We start from the raw sequence: 21024 nt of genomic DNA, 5'->3' as shown, positions 1-21024 counted from the left end.
AGACGGTCTGATAGATGAACTCCAAATCCTTCCTAAGAAATATCCAGAACTTGACCTAGAAGATTGGAGGACATTTGTTAGCCACCGTTTATCTCCTGAGTTTATGGTACTATTATGTATATCTATTATGTATATGATTTATTAGTTTTGAAATACTAATAATTGCTTAAAAACTTATTGTTACCTATTTAATGTAGGCTTTGCGGGAAGCACAACGTGAAAGAGCTCTCAAATATACTTCGAGGCATCATACATCTCGTAGAGGGCTTGCCAATGTTAGAGAGGACCTGGTAAGTAATTCGCATCACTATTTTATAACTGTCAACCTGTTATGAAGAATATTGCACTCACCAACTTTAATTAATTGTTGTATGTTGTAGAAAACTAAACTAGGTGTGGCAGATGTAGAACGGTACCAAGTTTGGATAAGAGCACGAGAAAAGAAGAAGGTTCTTGTCACAGATTTGGACAAACAAATTGAAGCAAGAATTGTAAGTGGTTTCAAGCAAGTATTTTAAAGTAATTTAGGAATGATAAAGTTCTTATAAGTCACTAATATAAGTGGCCACTGGTTTGTTCCACAGAATGAGCTGAAAGAAAAAGTTAGTAGTGGAGAAATCATTGCAAAGGGTCGGAATGACATATTAACGCAAGCTTTAGGGACACCTGAGCACCCAGGGCGTGTTAGAGCACTTGGGTATGATATTATTTTTTATTTGTTGCATTTAACTTAATTCTATAATATTTTAGTTTTAAAATAAATTTGGTTGATTATTGTAGGTCGTTTGTGAAGATTTCGTCCGTCTTTGGAAGAAAACCAAAAATAGCAACAGAAATGGCTGATGTTGTTAGTAAGAAAGATGCAGAAATTGCGAGGCTCAGAGCAGAACTTAAAGCTTTAGAGGAGGAAAAAGCTAAACAAGCAGGTGGGATAGATGATATGGACGAACACGACAATGATGACGAGCAGAGCGACGAAGAATACCACACACCGTACATGCAGGATGTGTTACTTTGTTCGGATAATATTCATAATGTGGTGGCAGAGGGTGTTATCATTGATGGGGTGGGTCCACTGACTATTCATGGTGTTCAACTGACAGACGAATACGCGAGGGTGCGAGTCACCAAAATGTTACAAGAGGATGCTGAAATCCCATGTTCTGTTGGGGAGATACACTATGTTCGAGATACTTATGACGCATTCCTTCCTTGGCCAAAAGATTTAATTATGACTGACCAGGTATAAACGAATTCTTTAATTTGTTACCTATTAAAATATTTGTTGGTCCATTATTTTAATATTATTTTTACTTGATGTTGCGTAGGGTCCTCTAAAAAAGAAACCTCCTATGTCAAAAAGTTCATCCAAGGATATGTCAAAACCTCCTATGACTAGCCCGCATCTGTCATCAACTGGGTCTCACGTCAATCCAGAAAACACTCTGACCGAAGGCCAACCATTTTCCGATCACATCATGAATCGCATCCATGTTAGCCTTCAGTTTAAGGTGAGAGAATTTTGCAGAGTTAAGAGAATAAACTCAGTCGTCTCCATTCCAGTGGACCCATCATTCATGAATCGCGAGTCAATCTTCCTAACTTCAGAGGATGTGGAACAAGTTGCTACCTTGCATATGATTGGAGGCTCAGCAATGATATTCGGATTAAGGTATCCCTTAAACTAATTCTTTGGAATGATAGGAATTTAGAATCAGTTATGAGTACTGCTCTGTGATCTGTTGAAAATTTTCATAGACATTGAATGTTTACAGGTTTGGGAAGTCCTATTTATAGGGGAAACTCTGCCGAAATTTTTCAAAATATTTAACACTAAAGAAAATTTTGCAGATGCATCTGGGAGTCCCTATTTCCAAATCAGCGTGTCTATTACAAGTTTTATGACATTGAACGTCTTAGCATTAATAATGTTAACGATGTAGAGCGATCAACCATTGACTTGGCGAATTGGTTGATGACCATGGATAGAGTTGGTCAACTTTACTTTATACCTTGGAACATACGGTAAGAAATAGTGTAAACTTTTCTTATTTGATTAGTCATATATTAAAAATTTAATTATTTTACTTAACATACGCTTCTTATTTTAGGGAACATTGGATGTTGGTGATTGCTATGCCAAAAGGAAAAATCGTGTTCTTAGATCCATTGAAATCACACAAACGTCCTGAAGAAATTGATTCAATGATAATGAGGTAAGTTTTAAATTTTTTAAAATATTTCTTAATATGCAACAAATATTACATGTTACTACATTTTAATAACTTTTGTTAATTTTCTTTTTAAATAGTGCATATTATAGAGCTTCTTCCAATGCATTACTCGGCAATCCCACAAAGATATTCAATGTTACATGTCCAAGACAACCACAAAGTCATGAATGTGGTTTTTATGTCTTGAAGTACATTAGAGATCTTGTACGGGCATCAAATGCAATGACTACCCTAAAAGAAAAAGTAAGTTCATTTTTTATAATTTATTTGCTATCGATAATCTATGAAATTAATTTATATTTATTAATTTTACAGTTTGGTGGGAATACGCAATATTGTGAGATTGCAGACCTCTTGCCAATCCAACACGAATGGTTAGGCAAATTGATGACATACATTTATCAGTAAGCCTATTTTGTTTAGTTGTAAGTTTAGTCTTTTGTAAATGTATTAATGTTAAGACTAGTTATCTTACTTAAGTACTTGTATTTTATATGCTTATGTACAACATTTTTAATTAATAAAAGTTATCATATTTTCATTCAAAAAAAATTCTTAACCAATTTCAATTGTAAAAATATATATAATTGTAATATCATATAATTAAATCGTTGAAAAATAATTAGGCCAAAAAATATATATATTAATTAGATCAATTAAATAAAATTAGGCCAATATATATATAAATAGAAAACCGTCCATTTAAAAATAATTAGAAATATATATTAAATAAAAAAGGCGGGCACTTTCTACTTCAGTTTTTAGGTAAAACCGAAGTAAAATGTGTACTTTCTACTTCGGTTTTACCTAAGAACCGAAGTAGAAAGTGCCCTTCTACTTCGGTTTTTAGGTAAAACCGAAGTAGAAAGTACACCTTTTACTTCGGTTTTACCTAAAAACCGAAGTAGAAAGTACCTTTTTTACTTCGGTTTTACCTAAAAACCGAAGTAGAAAGTGTCCAGGATGGTAGCGTATATTCACTTTCTACTTCGGTTATTATGTAAAAACCGAAGTAGAAAGTGGAGATTCTACTTCGGTTTTTAGCTAGTTTTTACTTCGCTCCGAACTACTGCGGTTGCGAATTTTAGCGAAAACCGAAGTAAATCAAGCTTAAAAACCGAAGTAAAAGCCCATTTTCCTTGTTGTGACGCCCCCTGAAGCTCATGTTTGGTGATGGTAAAACACGGAGCTTGTTCTTCAGAAAGTTGTGTTGTGCTACAGATAGTGCCTTGGTTAAAATGTTTGTTGTTTGTTCTTTAAGCGGGAACGTAATCAATTTCTAGTTATTTGCTCTCAATCTTCTCCCTGATGAAATGCACATCCAATTCTATGTGCTTGGTTCTTGCATGAAATACAAGATTTGTAGCTAGTAGTTTCCCACCTGAGTGGTCACACCACAGAGTTGGAATGTCGTGTGTCTTAGCTCCTATTTTAGTGTAAAGGGACTGCAACCATACTAGATCAGCTGCACTTTGAGCAAGAGCTCTACTCGATCTAGCTATGGCCTTTCGTTTTTTTTTTTTTTTTTTTTTGAGCTCCAAGAAATTAAATTTCCACCAAGATAGACTGCATAGCCAGTTGTAAAGCGTCTGTCATCTAATGAGTCAGCCCAATCCGAATCACAATAGGTTTCAGTGGTTAGAGTTTTTGCTGGTGTGAACCGCAATCCATGTCCAATCGTGCCTTTGACATATCTCAGCACTCTTTTACAGGCAGACCAGTGATATTGCATGGGAGCATCCATGAATTGACTCAATTTATTTACTGTGAAGGAGATATTGGGCCTGCTAAGTGTAAAGTATTGCAAACCACCAATTGTGCTTCAAAACATAGTTAAGTTCTCAAATGGATCACTGTCTTATAAGCATAATTTTTTTTCCTTGAGTCTAAATCACAATAGGCTTCAATGGTTAGAGTTTTTGCTGGTTTGAACCATAATCCATGTACAATCGTGCCTTTAACATATCTCAGCACTATTTTACAGGCAGAACAGTGATGTTGCGTGGGAGCATGCATGAATTGACTCAATTTATTTACTACGAGAGAGATATCCAGTGTGCTACGTGTCGAGTATTACAAACCACCAATTGTACTTCGGAACAGAGTTAAGTTCTCAAATAGATCACGTTCTTGTAAGCATAATTTATGTCCTTGACACATTGGTGTAGCTGCTGGTTTGCAGTCTAACATATCACTGCGTCGAAGCAAATCGAGAGTGTACTTAGTTTGAGAGAGGTGTAAACTTTGATGCCCCCTCACGATCTCAAACCCAAGAAAATAGGTGACGAAACCAAGAGACCTTAGTGCAAATTTGGCATTCAAGGCGGAAATTATTTTGGATACTGCTGCTTGGTGGCTGCCTGTTATTAGAATATCGTCAATATATACAAGTAAAAATAGGACTCGTACACCACGTTGATAGATGAACAAGGACATGTCAGCCTGAGAATTTTTTAATCCAATTGAGAGCAAGGTTTGACGTAAGGTGGAAAACCAGGCGCAGGGGGTTTGTTTGAGGCCATATAAAGCACGGTTCAGTTTGCACACAATAGAGGGATTAGTGGGATCGACATACCCTTTGGGTTGGTGCATGTCAACAACTTTAGTAAGGCTGCCATTAAGGAACGCATTATTAACGTCCACTTGTTGAGTATCCCAATTTTTGGTGACAACAAGTGTGAGAATGGAGCGAATGGTAGAAGGCTTTACCAGGGGCTGAAAGTTTTGAAATAATCGATGTCGGGTACTTGTTGAAATCCCTTGACCACTAACCGTGCTTTAAATCTTTGAATCTTTGAATTGAACCATCGGAATTGTGTTTGACTCTAAAAATCCATTTTTTTTATCAACTATGTTCATATCATCCCGAGCAGGTACAAGTGTTCACTTATGAGTGCGCATGAGAGCATTGAACTCAGTATCCATGACTTCTTTTCATTTTGGCATGGTGAGAGCTTGTCTTGCTGAAAGAGGCTTAACTGCTTCTATTAGGATTGATAATGGCACAGAAGTACATTGGTAAAGTTCGGTTTTGAAAATACCAACTTTGGAGCGATTTATCATTGGGTGAATGGAGGTGGTGTGGGATGGTTGATGGGTTGGGATGGGGAGATCATTAATGAAAGGAGCAGGGGCTGGTATTTCAGTTGAGGAAACTTAATGGTGAGAGAGAAGATATTGGGGTAGGCGAGGGAATGGTAGAAGAAGATATAGCAGTGCTATGTTGATGTGGTGAAGGAATAAGACTGGAGGATGGTGAAACTTCAGAAGAAAATGCAATTGGAACCGTGGGAGGTGGTGCACACATTTTACCTTTAGAAAGAAAAAAAAGAGGAATGGTAAACCATTGACTATGTGAAATAGGAACAAAGGATGAATGCCTTTGTGGGGACTCAAGAAATGAACATTGTGAGAATGGAAAAACTGTAACGCCCTGAATAGCCAAGACCGTTACACTGTGTGTTTATAAAGGTGCAAGGCTTGTTAATCAAGTCATTTAACTCAAAATGTGTCACTAAAACTACAATGGAACTAGGGTTAAAAGATTTTGGTCTCTAAAGTTTCATTTCTTATAAACAAACATTCTTTTTACAAGGGATCCCAAAAGTAGTAAAGTTAAAGACCGTTTACAAAAGATTCAGGATTTAAATACAGTTGCTGGCCATTCTAAGGCAAAACAGATAAATAGGCTTTTCTCGTCCCGATCCACTCCTCGGTCGTGGTGGTCGATCAGCTGGTTATGTACATTTAGCCCCGAAGCTCTCCATCTCAGGACTGGTCCAACTTGCATTTTCCTTTACTTGCACCACGTAGCACCCGTGAGCCAAGGCACAGCAAGAAAACACAATAGCAGAGCATAATCATTAAGCAAATAACAAGATAACTCATACAGTATAAACATGTACTGAATAGTTCAGACATTCATGTTATTCAAGTATTCAGCATGCCAAGTACATCATCTCATATAATTAATCAGTATACATATGATAACTAGGGTTAGCACCCTTAGGCCACACCCTCTATATATCCCACTGACTCCGGCCCGCTTAAACCGAGCTCAGTGAATATTAAGCTGTCCTCAGCTACTAGTGGCTGAGCCGTGCCCTATGCGCAAGTATTATTTATGGCACTCTTAGGCCGTTTGTCACATGTCCCATGGCATAATACCATCTATGGCATTATACAGATATAGGGAGCTCTTAGTCCCATCACAAACACATAACCGGGTGCAGTTTTCTTACCTTTAGATTTCGCTAGCTTTTTTCAATTTGATCCTCAAGCACGATCTCGTTCGAGCCTTAGCGTTCACCTTTGATGGATGAGCTCAACCTAAGCTATCTCCCACACTTGCTTAGCCTTCACCTCCTCAAAGCTTCAGCCTCAATTTCCCTCAATTGATGAGCTACCTCAGCTAGTTTCCCCAACCTGATCAAGACCCCAAGTATACAATCTCAGCCTTAAGCTCCTTTGGATTTTAGCCTCAAATCTCTAGAAGAAATTGATGGAGAAGACCCAAACCGTTCTTGAAAAATTACCCTGTTTTTTCCCTTTTTTTTTCCTTTCCCTTGTCTTCTTCCTTTTCTTTCTTTCCTTCAAACTTCCAGCTCTTTCTACACAATCCACTAAGGCATAAAGCCAAAACAGCACTTAACTCCTATCCTTTATAAGCCAAATGACCATAATACCCTCCCATTAAATTTTAAGCCTTTAGATCAACCTAGGGGCATTTTGGTCATTTGTTCCCAATTCCCGCTAATTCCTTGAGTGTCTCTAATATTTACCGCTTACTTCCCGACACCTAACTAATCACCAATTGTATTTCTCAATATCAGAATAGACCCCAACATATCCTCTAAATTCCCAGAAATACCCCCAAGCTCGTCCCGAGCCGGGTATAAATTCCCGCCGTGACTTTTCGCTGAACTGCTCCCTAGGATCGTCTCGAGTCACAGATTACAAATATATCCACACTACAAGAAAAAATGCTTTTAATAACACCGAAAATGTGTTATCAAAACATACCATAACACTTTTTAATGTGTTAAGACCGACTATGTTATCGTAAGTCATGGTACTTTACATAACACTTTATCAATGTTATACAGATATGTTATTATACTGTCAACGATAACACAATTTCTGTGTTATTTTAATAAATAGATAAGTGTTTAATTATGTTATTTATAGTCGATTATATAATACATTTCAATACTTATAAATTTGTGTTATACTACACTTTAGTATAACACATTATTTGTGTTATACTACACTTTAGTATAACACATGTGTTATATTAGCTTAGAGAAACATAATTTTTTTTACTTACACATAACTAGGAAAACAAATATGAAAGTTGAAGCCAAATAAGGTAACATAAATAATTTTTATTAATTACTCAAATTTAATTACAATATTTAGTCTACTAGTCTAGGCTTAAGAAATCATATTACAACATAATTTATGCCAAATTCAGATTCCTTTATCACTAAATACAAAACAAGAAATGTATACAAAAATCAGTGAAATATATTCTTCCATTCTAAAGGCATCAACTACAAATGTTGTCAAAAATTGCTCCAAAGAAATCATCTCAATATACCTGCACATTGTAAAATAAAAAAGTCATTTTATTATTAAGAAAATAAGACTTAAACTAGTTTCCACCTGTAAGCATATAAAGTTTAAATTAAATTTGTAATAACTCCAAAACTTGACGAAACAACAGGGTATAGCAAGATGCACTACCATGCAAAACAACGACTGAAGCAACAAAACATGCAACTTAAAACAAGGCTTGTGAAATGTATCAAGATAACAAATATATCATTCTCAATGATCAAAAAGTATGTGAGGAAGAATTGATTCCAGAACTCTAAATTCTGTCAATATATCCCCAAAAAAATTAAAGAATAAAAACAGAATCACATTTTGACTTCTTATACAACAAAATCATAAAGAAAAACAATAAAATAAAAATGCACCTGGAAACTTCTTTAGCATCTTTAATATAAGGTTTAGCCCAATTTTTGCAATAAAACTAAAAATAAATTTTGTCAATATATCCCCTGTGTGATCGCTGCCATCACACACACATAAGAGCACTTAATAGAAAATGAATTGGATAAAATGATCTCTGTAAATGTACCAGAGATATGGGACTTTATTATTTATAGCTGAATAGTACAAAGATACAAAGAGAGGGAAAAAGGAGTTGGAAACCAAGAAATGATTAACAGGAAACTAACTACACTAATCTACTAACTATAGTTGAACCTATATTACAGTTAGAGCTAACTAACTACATGTGCAAAAGTATTTGAAAACTACATGAATATAGTTAACTCATAGTATTTAGAAATCACATGAATGTTAAATTCTGCAAAACTGAGAATCCATACAAATTTCTTTATTTGGCTGTGAAATTCATCAATATTTCTTTCCATTATAGTCAAATCCCTGCATATTCAAACCTAGTCAGGTTGTCTGCAATTTCAATTATTAAATAATAATAATAACTCAATTATTAATATTATTATAGTTGAAAAAAAACACACTATCCCATAACAGAGTAAAAGTTCTTGCCACCACAACAACAAACTTACAGTCTTTTCTTAAATGATACATTGAAAACTTCAAAAGAAGAAAATGGAAAACTAAGATAAATACTTATCTGTTTTAGTTCAATAAAATAAGAGAGCTATCAAGAAAGAGCTAGGGAATTTTCAGATGAACAATAAAATAAGAGAGCTATCAAGAAAATCTAAGACCATAACATCACCAAACTAAAGTTCAACACCACAGAAAGATATACCTGCTGCTGCAGTGAAGTTGAGAACCCCACCAGCCAGCCCCGCGCCCAGCCACCGTCCCTGCCGAGCCCCTCCCTGTACATCATTAAAACACGAACTTGTTCCACTTTATGAGCTTCCAATGCTTCAAGTTTGCTCCTTTCAAGATCACTTTGAATTTTTGTGATACTCTCAGATTTTGTTTCAATAGTTCCCAATATGTCTTCCATCTGCTTTTCCGCATCTTCAAAAGCTGCACGAGTAGCTTCCTGGTAGTATAAATTATAAGGCAAATGGTTATCTATTAGTGTGTCAATATACTGATGTTGAAAGTCCTAATATAAATTATTAACCTCGCCTTTTCACTCAAAAGCTTATTCTCGGTAGATGCAACTTCAAGTTTTCCCTTGTGCTCAATAAGTTATTTTTCCCAAGGTTCCAATTCAACACCAACTTTTGCAAGCTCGGAGCAGTGTCTCTCTGTTTGAACTGCTTGTCAATCAATCAAATTGAAAAATATGTTAGACAATGAATTGCCCAACCACATCAGCTCTAAGACTGCTACATAAAGTGAATATATGTTCTTTTACACTAATATCTGAGGTATAAATGCAAAATCATATACAACAACATGATTGATTATAAACGAAATCCACAACAACATGATTAATTATAATGCTAGGAAGATTAAATTGAACCCATTAAACTTGAAATCAAATCAAACTAGCTCACTTCTCTACATTGTATGACTTGATATGCCACTTAAGTGACAGCTAATGTGACAATTCTTTTATTCCAAGAAGTTCAAAATTTTGGTAATGTAGTTGGTACATTAGCTACCATAGAAGCCTATATATATTGTCTTCACTACTCTCATTCGGGGTTAAGAGAATCAGTAGAGAATTTTTTCAGCGTTTTTTTGTTCTGTTTTTTAAAGCATTTTTTTTAGAGTGTTTGTACATGGAGCAAGTCTCCCTTTGTGTAATTCTGTACTTGATACTCAAGAAAGAATAAAGTCTAATCAGCCATTATTTGGGGCTATTCTACCTTGGATGTAGGCTTTTAATTGAGTTGAACCAAGTAATGTGTTTGGTGTATTTTTTGTTTTAAAGTCTTATCATTTTTTATTCTATGTTTCTGCATTACTCTTTCTTGTTTTGCTGATTACTCTTTCTTGTTTTGCTGTTCTTTAAGGGTGTAGGATTTACACCACATTTCTAAAAGAGACTTGTTCAGTCCATATATGAATAGCAATAATCAGCACACATATCATATCAGAGCCTAACAGAGCAAGAAAATTAAATAAATTAGACAACAAAATTTATATATACTACATGATACTTTTTAGCAGTTTTACCACTGAAGCTAATCATATAAACATAATCAAAGGTTATAGAACAATTGATACAAAAAAAAAAAAAAAACAGTGGTACAAAGCCATATCCGAATCAAAATAACTTAAATAACATTGCAAATCAGAGATATTGCACTTAGAAAATTAGTAAATATGTTAATAAAAAGAGTCAGCAAAAAGGGTGAAAAATAATACTAGAACAATTAATAGTACCTGCACTTAAATTGTGGAGTGCCATTGCTTGCTTGGCTCCGTTCATTCCACTACATTGTATACAAATATATATATAACTTACTCATTCTAGCTAGCCACCTAAACATTTTAATGCTACTAATAATATAAAACTAATAGATTTGACAAAAGTGGCAACGAGACCAAAACAGAAGCAACCCATTTTGCTAACTTATTACTCTTTTCGAATGACTTCAATTTGGTTTATATCTAAGTGACATCTCACATATTACTTGTTCTTTATTTCTTTGTTATGTTTTGCTCAGTTAGTTGCAGAGGAAAACAAACGAAATTACCAACTAAAACCAGAAAAAGCTAATATACTTACCAAAAAATTATTGAGGTCTTGACGGTCATGGTGGGAATAGTATTATCTAAGCACATCTAGTTTCTCACAAACCATACTCCTTTACTCATTCGAAGATATTCAAAATATACTTACTAGTTACTTAGAAGATATTCAAAGTCATCCATAAAACTAAAAATAAAAGAGTCAAACTTATCAAAGTGAAAAAGGGCACTGAGTTTTAAAGTGGGAAATTGATCAAATATACAATTCATAGAGGAATGCTTAAAGACCATAGATGACACTAGAGGGTCAACAAAAACTCATCTAAGCACAAGCTCATGTCCAACTACTCTTCAGAATGGTGCTTGTTAAAAGACTAAAAAATCTTCTAAAGCTAGCTGGGTATTTCTACAATGAAACATTCTTTAATCTCCTCCACCACTAGATATAATAAAACATGACATCTCAATTCAAAGTATTACTAAATTAACTACACAATTTCCCAACATCTTCTACCTGATTAACTGCAGAATAAGCAGAGAGAAAGTCTAGATACTGTTTGCCTTCAGGATCCCATATACATGACAAACAAGCACTTTCAACTTACAACAACAAGCTAATAACAATATATATACCAAATGTGTCATTAAATAGAAATTCTTATTTCTTCAAAGTAATCAGACTATAGACAATCAATAGGCACAAAGATGTGCATATATATTTATAGAAGCTAAACCCACAAAGGATAAGAAATTAAATTAAAAGCAAGAGAACAAGCGTAATTAAATTATAGCCCCTACCAACTGTCTCAATTCATTTAGCATCAAATGAAACTTCAATAGGCCCAATACCAATTTAATAAGTAAAAAAGAACACCATAAAAGAAAAGTCCCATCCTCCAGCAAAAAAAAAAAAGGAGAAGCCACATCATTTTCTTTTTAACGAAACTTGTATTAATAATGAAAGTAATAGCATTGCTTCTCTATACAAAAAGCATGGGATTTCCATAAATAATGAAAGTAAGAGATCTCAATTCCCAACTAGAAAATTAAAGCAGAAATATACCAACTAGAATGGGAAGCAAGGAGGATTTTTTTAAAGATGTTTAGGTAGGAACACAAGTCCTTGGCAACCTAGTAAATTTCAACTTAGTATCAAGATGATAATTAGAAACAGAACAACTTACCTAGCAGATTTATAATGGAACAAACAGAACAACCAAATTGAATGGATTATAGGACCATTTGAAAAAGATACACAGTTGCCAACTTTCTTCACATAAAAGGCAAATAAATCTCTTGAAGAGAAAAGTGTGTGTATATATATATATAAACAATCATGTACGTAAAAACAGAGTAAAACAAAAAATAATGAAGCCTGGCAAATCTTTTTTTTTCCATCAATGATTCAATGTCAGAAGCTTCTCTCTTTTTCCTTAGTGAGCTTGGTAGATTATGTGACTTTAATACCTAAACTTCCCCATCTAGAAGTTGTGCCATTACAATAAGATTCATCAGTTTGGAATCAAGGTTAATTGACCAACAAAAGATACATTGGAAACTAGATGATTAAAGTTTGGATTCATTATCTCTCATCATTCTTAAACAAACTTAAGTTTGACAAAAATATAAGTAAAACTTCGAGATAGAATTTAATACCTGTATTTGAGCTTTATTACCAGCAGTAATATTTGAGATCGTCCAACAAGCTTCCTTCTTTATGCTCTTTTTATGGTTTTGTGTAAGGAGTTGAAAGAGGCAAGGGAGCACTTGATTGTTAATTACAAACTGGAAAATTACAAAGCAGGTTATTCTATTGATATGTTTAAGCAGGGAAGCATAAATCATTCAATTGATAATTACCAAAAAAAGCAAGGAGCTAAGACGCTGGAAGTTTAATATATACTATTTTGAATGTAATTACTTTACACAATCTAAAGATTATAACAATGTAATCAAATCACCGGTAAAAAGATAACTGATTTGTGGCTTTAACTTTACCAAAATTAGCACCAAAAAGGTACTATTTCCATAATAACTTGCATTAGGTAAACTTTTAAGGAACTTAAATATAAGTTTATAAATAATGCCAAAAGAACAGAAAAGCCAACACATCATCTAGGAAAAAAATTGACCACAAGTTTATTAAACAACAATAAAACAATTACCCAGCAGAGCAGACTACAGAAAGAAACTGGACAGTGCATGGCTTATGTGTGGTTAATACCTGAGTCTGAGAATCATCACCAGTGACAATATTACCCACAATCTAAAGAGCAGGTACAATAACAATTCCTAAAACTAGCACAAATAGAAACAACAAGCATATACAGACAAATAACATACTAATATATGTTCTCACAATTACTTCTTTTATTATTATTTTTTGTAAACCCCACTTTGTCAAAAAAGAAACATATGGTTAAGAATTATTTCATGAAAACATATGGTTATAAAGTTTACAAGTAAAAAGAACTTACATCAGAAGTTCCACAAGCCGTGGACAGACACCTGATTCAATCACAGCCTGTATTTTGTCGTTGGGGCCATCTAAGAGATAAGAAAGAGCCCAGCAGGCATCTGTCAAAACTTCTTCATCATTCAGGAAAATAAGCTTAACCTGAGAGGCACCAAGATAAGCATTATTAACGATAGCTACATTACCATGGTAAGCATTCAACCGCATAGTGCACAGAAATGATACTACCAGACATCTCTAAATGATAAAAAAATAAAAATTAAAAATAGAGAAATGCAACCACCTGATCAAATGGTGTAGGAGGCTTGCCACGGCAGAAGTTAGATAAAGTCCACGCAGCATTCCTTAGCATGGATAGCTTCGAGTGCTCATTTAATTGAGCTAACAAAGGAACAAGAGCCCCGTGACTAAGAACAAGATCCCTACAACTTGGTGAGTCACCAGCAACATTATCTAAAGCCCATACAGCCTGTTCATGACGAGAATGTGTGTATAGAAGATCAGAATTGTAGTACACAGAAAAATTGAAAGTTAACACAAAAAGGGCAGAATAATTAAGCAACAGGAAACCTTTAGAATATAACAAACAAAAGTTATCATTAAAAAATTTATAAATAAATTAGCCCAAGAAGATTATTGCCAGAAAATGTAAGTGATCAATTAAGTTTGACCATATCAGAAAAAATATAATTCATATATAGTTAAAACAGTTGAGAAATATTTGTTGCAACTCACAATAGGTAAAGTGAATAGAAAGCTACCTGCTCTTTGACATCGTCACTGCCAGAACTAAGAAGTTGCACAAACATGGGGACAACACCATGATCGATAACAACCCGTGTATGCTCTGATGTTCCAGATACAACATTGGTCAAAGCCCATGCAGCCTCAAACTGCAATTATCATAGTGTTAGGCCAAGCATCCATCTATCTCCTTTAAAAATTAATCTAACTGAAACAGAAAATATTAAAATTAAGCAAAAACAACAAGGTGCTCCTACTTGCAATTGAGGCACTTCATTCCTTCCAAGAAACTCAACAAACTGAGGCACCACGCCTGCCTTAATAACTTCATCAATTGGAGGGCTGCGCTCTGCATCAAGTACAAACCAAAGTGAGAACTAAATGGATATACTCCTAATAGTTCAAGCATAGAGATTACGACCAGCTCCCCTACCAATTGATAATAGCTTTCTAAACTGAGTAGTTGCCTCTAATTGTAAAGCAGAATCATCAGACCATACTCCTTGAACCATCGCAGGAATGCTTTCCAACTGCTCAGAAAACACTGATTAAAAACATTGAACATAATGATCCAATCAAAAAGCAACAAGAGAAAATGATAAAAGTCAACTCTCTGAAAACATCTCATAAATGGATATTTTTAATCAATTGTTTGCCACAGCATTTATTTCTCACTCAAACAAAACACGAATGCTTAACGAATACTTGGAAATAAACCTTGGCAATGGTCGACAAACCATATCTCCAAATTATTAGTCTTATCTATCATCTCAAAACCTCATTTCAAAAAGTAGTTTCAAGCTTTCAACTTGACACTAACTTGAGCTAGACATTTAGCCTCTCCAAAAACAAAAATATATTATATTACAATAATGAAACCATGAATTTCAAACTTGTCTTTTCAAATGCAACAGCAAAAAAAAACAGCTATTGAACCTTCAGTTTCACTCTCCATCCCTTTTTCCCAAACAATCAAGAGCTAAACCCATATACTAACGCAGAAAAAGACAACCCCACAACATCGGCGTTCCCATTTCAATGGTATTTGGAAATTGAATTCAAGTTTCAAATCAATAAAGGAAATCAGAAACCCTTCTCCTATCAATCATACTGAACGTTTTGTTTTAAAAATAACAACAATCCAAGGTTCGTACTTCCATTTCGGATTTCAACCACAAATCCGAACAGAAAGACCTAATTGGGACAGAAAAAAGTGGAAAACGGAAACTAAAATCAATCAACATCAGGATTTGAAAAATAATCAAAAACCATTTATTCAAATGCAAATCTGAATCGAAATTAGTTTGGGGTAAATAAAATATCTTACGAGCTAAACGGGGAGCGTAATATTCAAGCGCTCATCAATGTGAACATTACGAACATTGAAGAATCGACGGGCAAGGAGCTTGACGAAGAGGTCAGGACTGCCGGCAGCGCCGACCCGAAGCGTGGTGCGGCTGAGGCGCTCTAGGGCTAGCCACCGCTTGCAGACGAGGGAAAAAGCATCACGGCTGGGTTTAGAATCAAGCAGGGTTTAGAGCTTTGGAAATAAAAAAGTAAAAAGTAGAAAGATAATTTGGCTCCAAAATTTTGTTACCGCCCATTTTTTTTTCCCCATGTTATTTTATTATTTGATGTATTATAATACTTTTTCAATACTATTATATTCATGTGTTATGGAAAGGGGTATTTGGTGTAGTGCCACATAATAATGTGCTCTAGATAATTTATCACAAATATATACAATTATGCCCTCAACGAGCCAAAATTACGATTATGTCCTTCTAACCTAATCAGGGCCTACATACATACTAATACACATAGTCATGCATCACAGATATTCAAATAGTCATATAACATGCGTTTAATCATTAAATCACATACAATCCAGTTATGCCCTCCCGGCACACTAATCAAGGCCCTTCAGCCTTATTAGCAAATTTAGGTCGTTACAAAAACACTCTCATGGAACATGACACTACGAGCATTGAAGTCACGACTAGTGGAATGCAAACATAAATAACATTTATGATTAGGACTATACCCAATAAACACACACGGGGTAGGCTGGAACTCAAGTTTATGAGTGTTATATGCACGTAAATGAGGAAATCATAAGGAAGGAGCCAAAAACCTTAAGGTTGGAGTGGTTAGGACTAAAATTAGTCATGGCTTCAAATGGAGACTTGTTGGTGAGAAGTAGAATGAGTGAAATATTGATTAAATATGTGGCTGTAGAGAAAGCTTCCCACTAAAAAGAAGTAGGCATGGGTGCCAGTGACAACAAGGTAAGACCCATTTCGACAATGTGTCAATGTTTACGCTCGGCGGTGCCGTTTTGTGCGTGATCATAAGGATAGGGGGTGTTGGAAATGAATACTTATTTCCTTAAATAAGGAGGCGAGACTGCGGTATTCGCCGCCCCAATCGGACTGAATAGTCTTGATTTTTGAGTTGAATTTGCACTCAGCAAGGGACTGAAAGGTGAGGAATATCGTCTTAACCTCATATTTTAATTTCATTAGAAATATCCAGGTGAACCGGGTAAGGTGATCAATAAAGTGAACATAATATCAAAAACCATCTCGAGAGGGAATGGGAGCTGGTCCCCAAATGTCAGTGCGAATATAGTTCTAAAACTGATTTTGTTTGAAATGTGGAGCTATTATAATGTAATTTCTTAGACTTGCCAGTGACACATGTGTTGGGAATTGTGCCCTTAAAGCAATTTTAGTTGACAATGGTTTTAATGAAATAAATGAATGAATTGAATTATTGTATATATGTAGCTCATGTACTATATTATTGTTAATAATATTAAGTAAATATCATAAAATTCTCAAGTTCATCTATGTGGTCTCAATCTCATATTGGTATGAGAGGATCAAGATTGAGATAATGAACTTAAATAGTTTGCTGTAAAATAAAGTTATGGAATCTTTAGATTAATTACTTCTAGTATGATCCACTAGTATTATGAATACATGTGACATAGATCCACGTTACTAGTGTAGTAGGACACTTTAGTGGATGTACTTTGCATGCTGGGAGTATGTAGAATTGGACCATATGTGATTTAATAATACTTGTTTAAATACTGTTTCGTAGTATTATAAAACACATCAACTGATGATCATATACAAACTTATCTTAATCCTGAAGTTACTATGAACTCTTATATATGTCATTTGATCATGTGATTCACTCGTTATGGTTTGTCAGAATGATCAAGCTAAGAACTATTGTTTTGGGGACTCAATGATGTATATGGATGGGAACATAGCTTAACAGATGTGGAATCTCTACCTTCTTATAGATTGAATGGTGGTTCCCTATTGGGTTGGTTTTTGGAACTGAAAATGTTATTGACGTCAAATTCATAATCAGATTATGAATTAACCTTCACTAGTAAAGTCAATGGTACACTAGGAATCAAGATATAATTAAAAGGGAAAAACAGTAATTTTATTCCTACTTTATTATGAATCATCAATAGAGGTTTAATTTGTATGTAATTATTATATCAATGGACACATTATGATTACAATAATGTACTTAGTAAATATATGTCTTTAATTCTCAAAAGTGCAGTCTCATATTTGAAGATCCATCTGAAAATGTTAAACCTATTGGTTGCAAATGGATATTCAAAAAGAAGAGAAGAGCATATGGGAAAGTAGAGACTTTCAATGCAAGGCTAGTGGCAAAAGGCTACACACAGAAAGAAGGAGTTGATTATGAAGAAACTTTTTCACCTGTGGCCATGCTCAAATCTATCCGCATACTCTTATCCATAGCTGCTTGCATGGATTATGAGATTTGGAAAACGGGCGTTAAAACAACTTTTCTAAATTGCTATCTTGATGAAACCATTTACATGTCTCAGCCAGAAGGGTTCGAAGTTAAAGGTATGGAGCAAAAAGTTTGCAAGCTTCTTAAGTCTATTTATTGACTTAAACAAGCTTCCAGATCTTGGAATCTTAGATTTGATTAAACAATCAAAGCGTTTGGTTTTGAACAAAACGTTGATGAGGCTTGTGTTTACAAACAAATCAAAGATAGGATTGTGGTATTCCTCGTTCTTTACGTTGAAGATATTTTACTCATTGGGAATGACATAGAAATATTATCAAAAGTAAAGAAATGGTTTATAACACCCCAAATTCCCTAATATGGCTTGGTGTCTGGATTAGGGGGCTGGGAGGCAATAATTGAATCAATTGAGTGCTTATTTTTTATGACCATGCTATTATGTGAATTATGTGAATTATATTATAATATAATTATGCTTGCATGTTTAGGTGTATTAAATATGCATGTGGGTCCGCTTCTTAATTAGAAGGGCATTTTCGTAATTTGACCCGTTGAGGATATAATTGTCAATATGTGTGTTTTAAGATTGAGGCCACATTATTATGTGGATATATTTGGGTTATTTGGCACGAGGTGATCCTAGTAAGCAAGTTAGCGGAAAAGTCACAACGGGGTCAAATACTCAACTCGGGGTGAGCCTAGGGGTATTTTGGTAACTTAGTACATTATCGGGATTGAGCGGGTAATGGGAAATTGTTTGGTAATTATTTGAGGATATTGGGAGTGACGGGAATTTGTGAGATGTTAATTATGATTAACAGGATAAGTGGCCAATGACAAATTTACCCTTAAGGGCTTAAGAGGGCAAAGCTTAGTCTAATGGGTATAATGGTCTTTTGGTGCCAAAAGTAGTGGCTTAGGTCATGGGTGACTTCAGCTGAAGGAATCCTCAAAACAGAGCATATTAAGCACTCTAGCTTCTTCTCCCTCCCTCACATGTTTTGCTATTCTTCTCTATCTTTCTTGGTGTGCCTTGGAGCCTTATACCTTCTTTGCTTGAAGTCAAGCTTGGGAACTCTTTTGCTAAGGGAATTAAGAAGTTTGAGGCAAGTTCGGGATCTGTGGAGACTTAGAGAGCAACTAGGAATCGAAATAACAGAGGTAATTAAAGGTTAAACTTTATTTTGTTTATGGATTTTGAGTTTTGAAACTTTGAGCTGATTTTTTCTATTTGGTGGGCAATTTGCTGAGTTTGAAGTTGGGTTTTGATGTTTATGGTGTGTTGAAAATGTTTTGGGATCGAGTTTTTAATTTGGGATATGTTTGGATAGGTTTATGGATGGATTTGGTAATAAAAAATGGAGGAAAAATCTAGGTTCCAGGTCGAGTCGCGGCCCTATTCTTGGGCGCTACGATGAAGGAGAAGATGGTGTTGCTGGGCTATTTAAGTCACGATGACAGTTAGGAGCGTCGCGGCGCTAGTGTAGTCAGAGAGAGCTTTGGGCCCCGACTTGAGCGGGGCCGCAACTCAAAATGGGAAATTCGGCCAAAGTGGGTTTAAATGACAGAAACTTGATCCTAAGGGCTCGAGATCAAACCTACTACCCAGTTTAGTATAATTCAACGTCCCGGAGGCTAGGACTTGGTCTGAAGGCCTTTATTTACTCGATATTGATGAATATCATTTATTATGGTTATGACTAGGTTACCGCTAGGGCTTGGGAACAAATCGTGCTCGAGGGTTGTTCTTAATATACATTACACTTGGACCTAAGGTAAGAAAATTGCACCTGATGCGTTAAATACGTGATTAGGGCTTGGCCACATTGTTGAATGTAACATGATTATGGCTTGGCCCCATTGTTGACTGTATTATGATTAGGGCTTGACCCAGCTATTAAATGTATAATGATTAGGGCTCAGCCCAGCTATTAAATGTATTATGATTAGGGCTCGGCCTAGCTATTAAATATAATATGATTAGGGCTTAACCAAACTGTTAAATGTAATATGATTAGGGCTTGGCCCAATAGTTAAATTTAAAATGTTTGGGGCTTGGCCCAACTATTAAATGTAGACATGATTAGGGCTCGAGCCCAGCTAATGAGCATGATTATAATTATGCATGTGTATACCTATGTTAGTTCATTTTAATCTCTTGTATCTATGTATGATGAATGTATTATGTGTATGTTTGTTCCCGACTGGGAGGCTTGGCTTATAAGTCGGGAGTTTGTCTATTGCACCTAACCAAAAGCTCGGCCTAGCCGAGGGTATATTCGATTAAAAGGGGATCAACTTATAAGTCAAGGGGCTACAAGGCTCAACGTATAAGTTGAGGATTTATAAGGCTCGACTTATGAGTCGAGGATTTACAAGGCTTGACTTATAAGTGTAGGGTTCACGAGGCTCGACTTATGAGTCGAGTGTTCACAAGGCTCGACCTATGAGTCAAAGGTTTGCAAGGCTCGGCTTATCAGTCATGATCGGTCTCATGCGCGCTAAGTGCAGACTGTTATGGCTAGGCCACCCTGGGAGTGCATCATGCACTTGACTGGCTTGGATTCCACATGAATGAAGGGGAGTGAATCATGCACTTGAATGGCTTTGATGCCATATGAATGAATGGGAGTGTATCATGCACTTGACTGGCTCAAATGTCATATGAATGGAGAGGAGTGCATCATGCACTTGAATGGCTTGGATGCCATATGAATTAATGGGAGTGTATCATGCACTTGACTAGTTCACACTTATGTGAGCCTATGGTCACTTACTGGTACAGTGTGTGTGCTTGGTTTCAGTTATTACTGTCAAGCATACTGTTATATTCTGTTAGTAGGTTTTCTTGCTGAGTCTTTTGGCTCATGGGTGCTTTGTGGTGCAGGTAAGGGTAAGGAGGAGCTTGGCCAGCCATGAGTTGGAGAGCGTTAGGAGAGGTGTGTACATATGCAGTCTTTTCGACCGCCACGGCCGAGGTATCACAGGGGGAACTAGGGTTGGACCCTGTTTTGTCGCTTAGGTTGGCTTGTTTTGTATTCCCTGAGTTGTAAACAATTTTTTAAACTTGTATTTTTGGATCCCATGTAAAGA

General features: G+C 35.5%; 1 protein-coding gene across 4 annotated transcripts; it reads right to left on the bottom strand.

Annotated features, from left to right (window-relative positions):
• Window positions 1–7598: 7598 nt before the first annotated feature.
• On the bottom strand, window positions 7599–15719 carry LOC133795551 (importin subunit alpha-4-like). 4 transcript variants are annotated; one of them, XM_062233014.1, is made up of 11 exons: window positions 15446–15719; window positions 14552–14648; window positions 14376–14467; window positions 14136–14267; window positions 13658–13843; window positions 13376–13515; window positions 12555–12683; window positions 10590–12379; window positions 9376–9511; window positions 9046–9291; window positions 7599–8690 (listed from the first exon to the last, which is right to left on the bottom strand). In XM_062233014.1, exons 2-7 carry the CDS (start codon window positions 14628–14630, stop codon window positions 12677–12679), a joined length of 636 nt encoding a protein of 211 aa, XP_062088998.1. In that variant the 5' UTR covers window positions 14631–14648; window positions 15446–15719; the 3' UTR covers window positions 7599–8690; window positions 9046–9291; window positions 9376–9511; window positions 10590–12379; window positions 12555–12676. The 4 variants fall into 4 exon arrangements, with proteins under 4 accessions (XP_062088998.1, XP_062088989.1, XP_062088993.1 ...); XM_062233005.1 differs by having other exon boundaries at window positions 7599–7833; XM_062233009.1 differs by having other exon boundaries at window positions 7599–7833; window positions 10590–10639.
• Between the last annotated feature and the right edge of the window lie 5305 nt (window positions 15720–21024).

This window comes from Humulus lupulus, chromosome 1 (genome assembly GCF_963169125.1).
Source record: "Humulus lupulus chromosome 1, drHumLupu1.1, whole genome shotgun sequence".
NCBI classification, from domain to species: Eukaryota; Viridiplantae; Streptophyta; class Magnoliopsida; order Rosales; family Cannabaceae; genus Humulus; species Humulus lupulus.
This window is presented reverse-complemented; position numbering and strand designations above follow the sequence as displayed.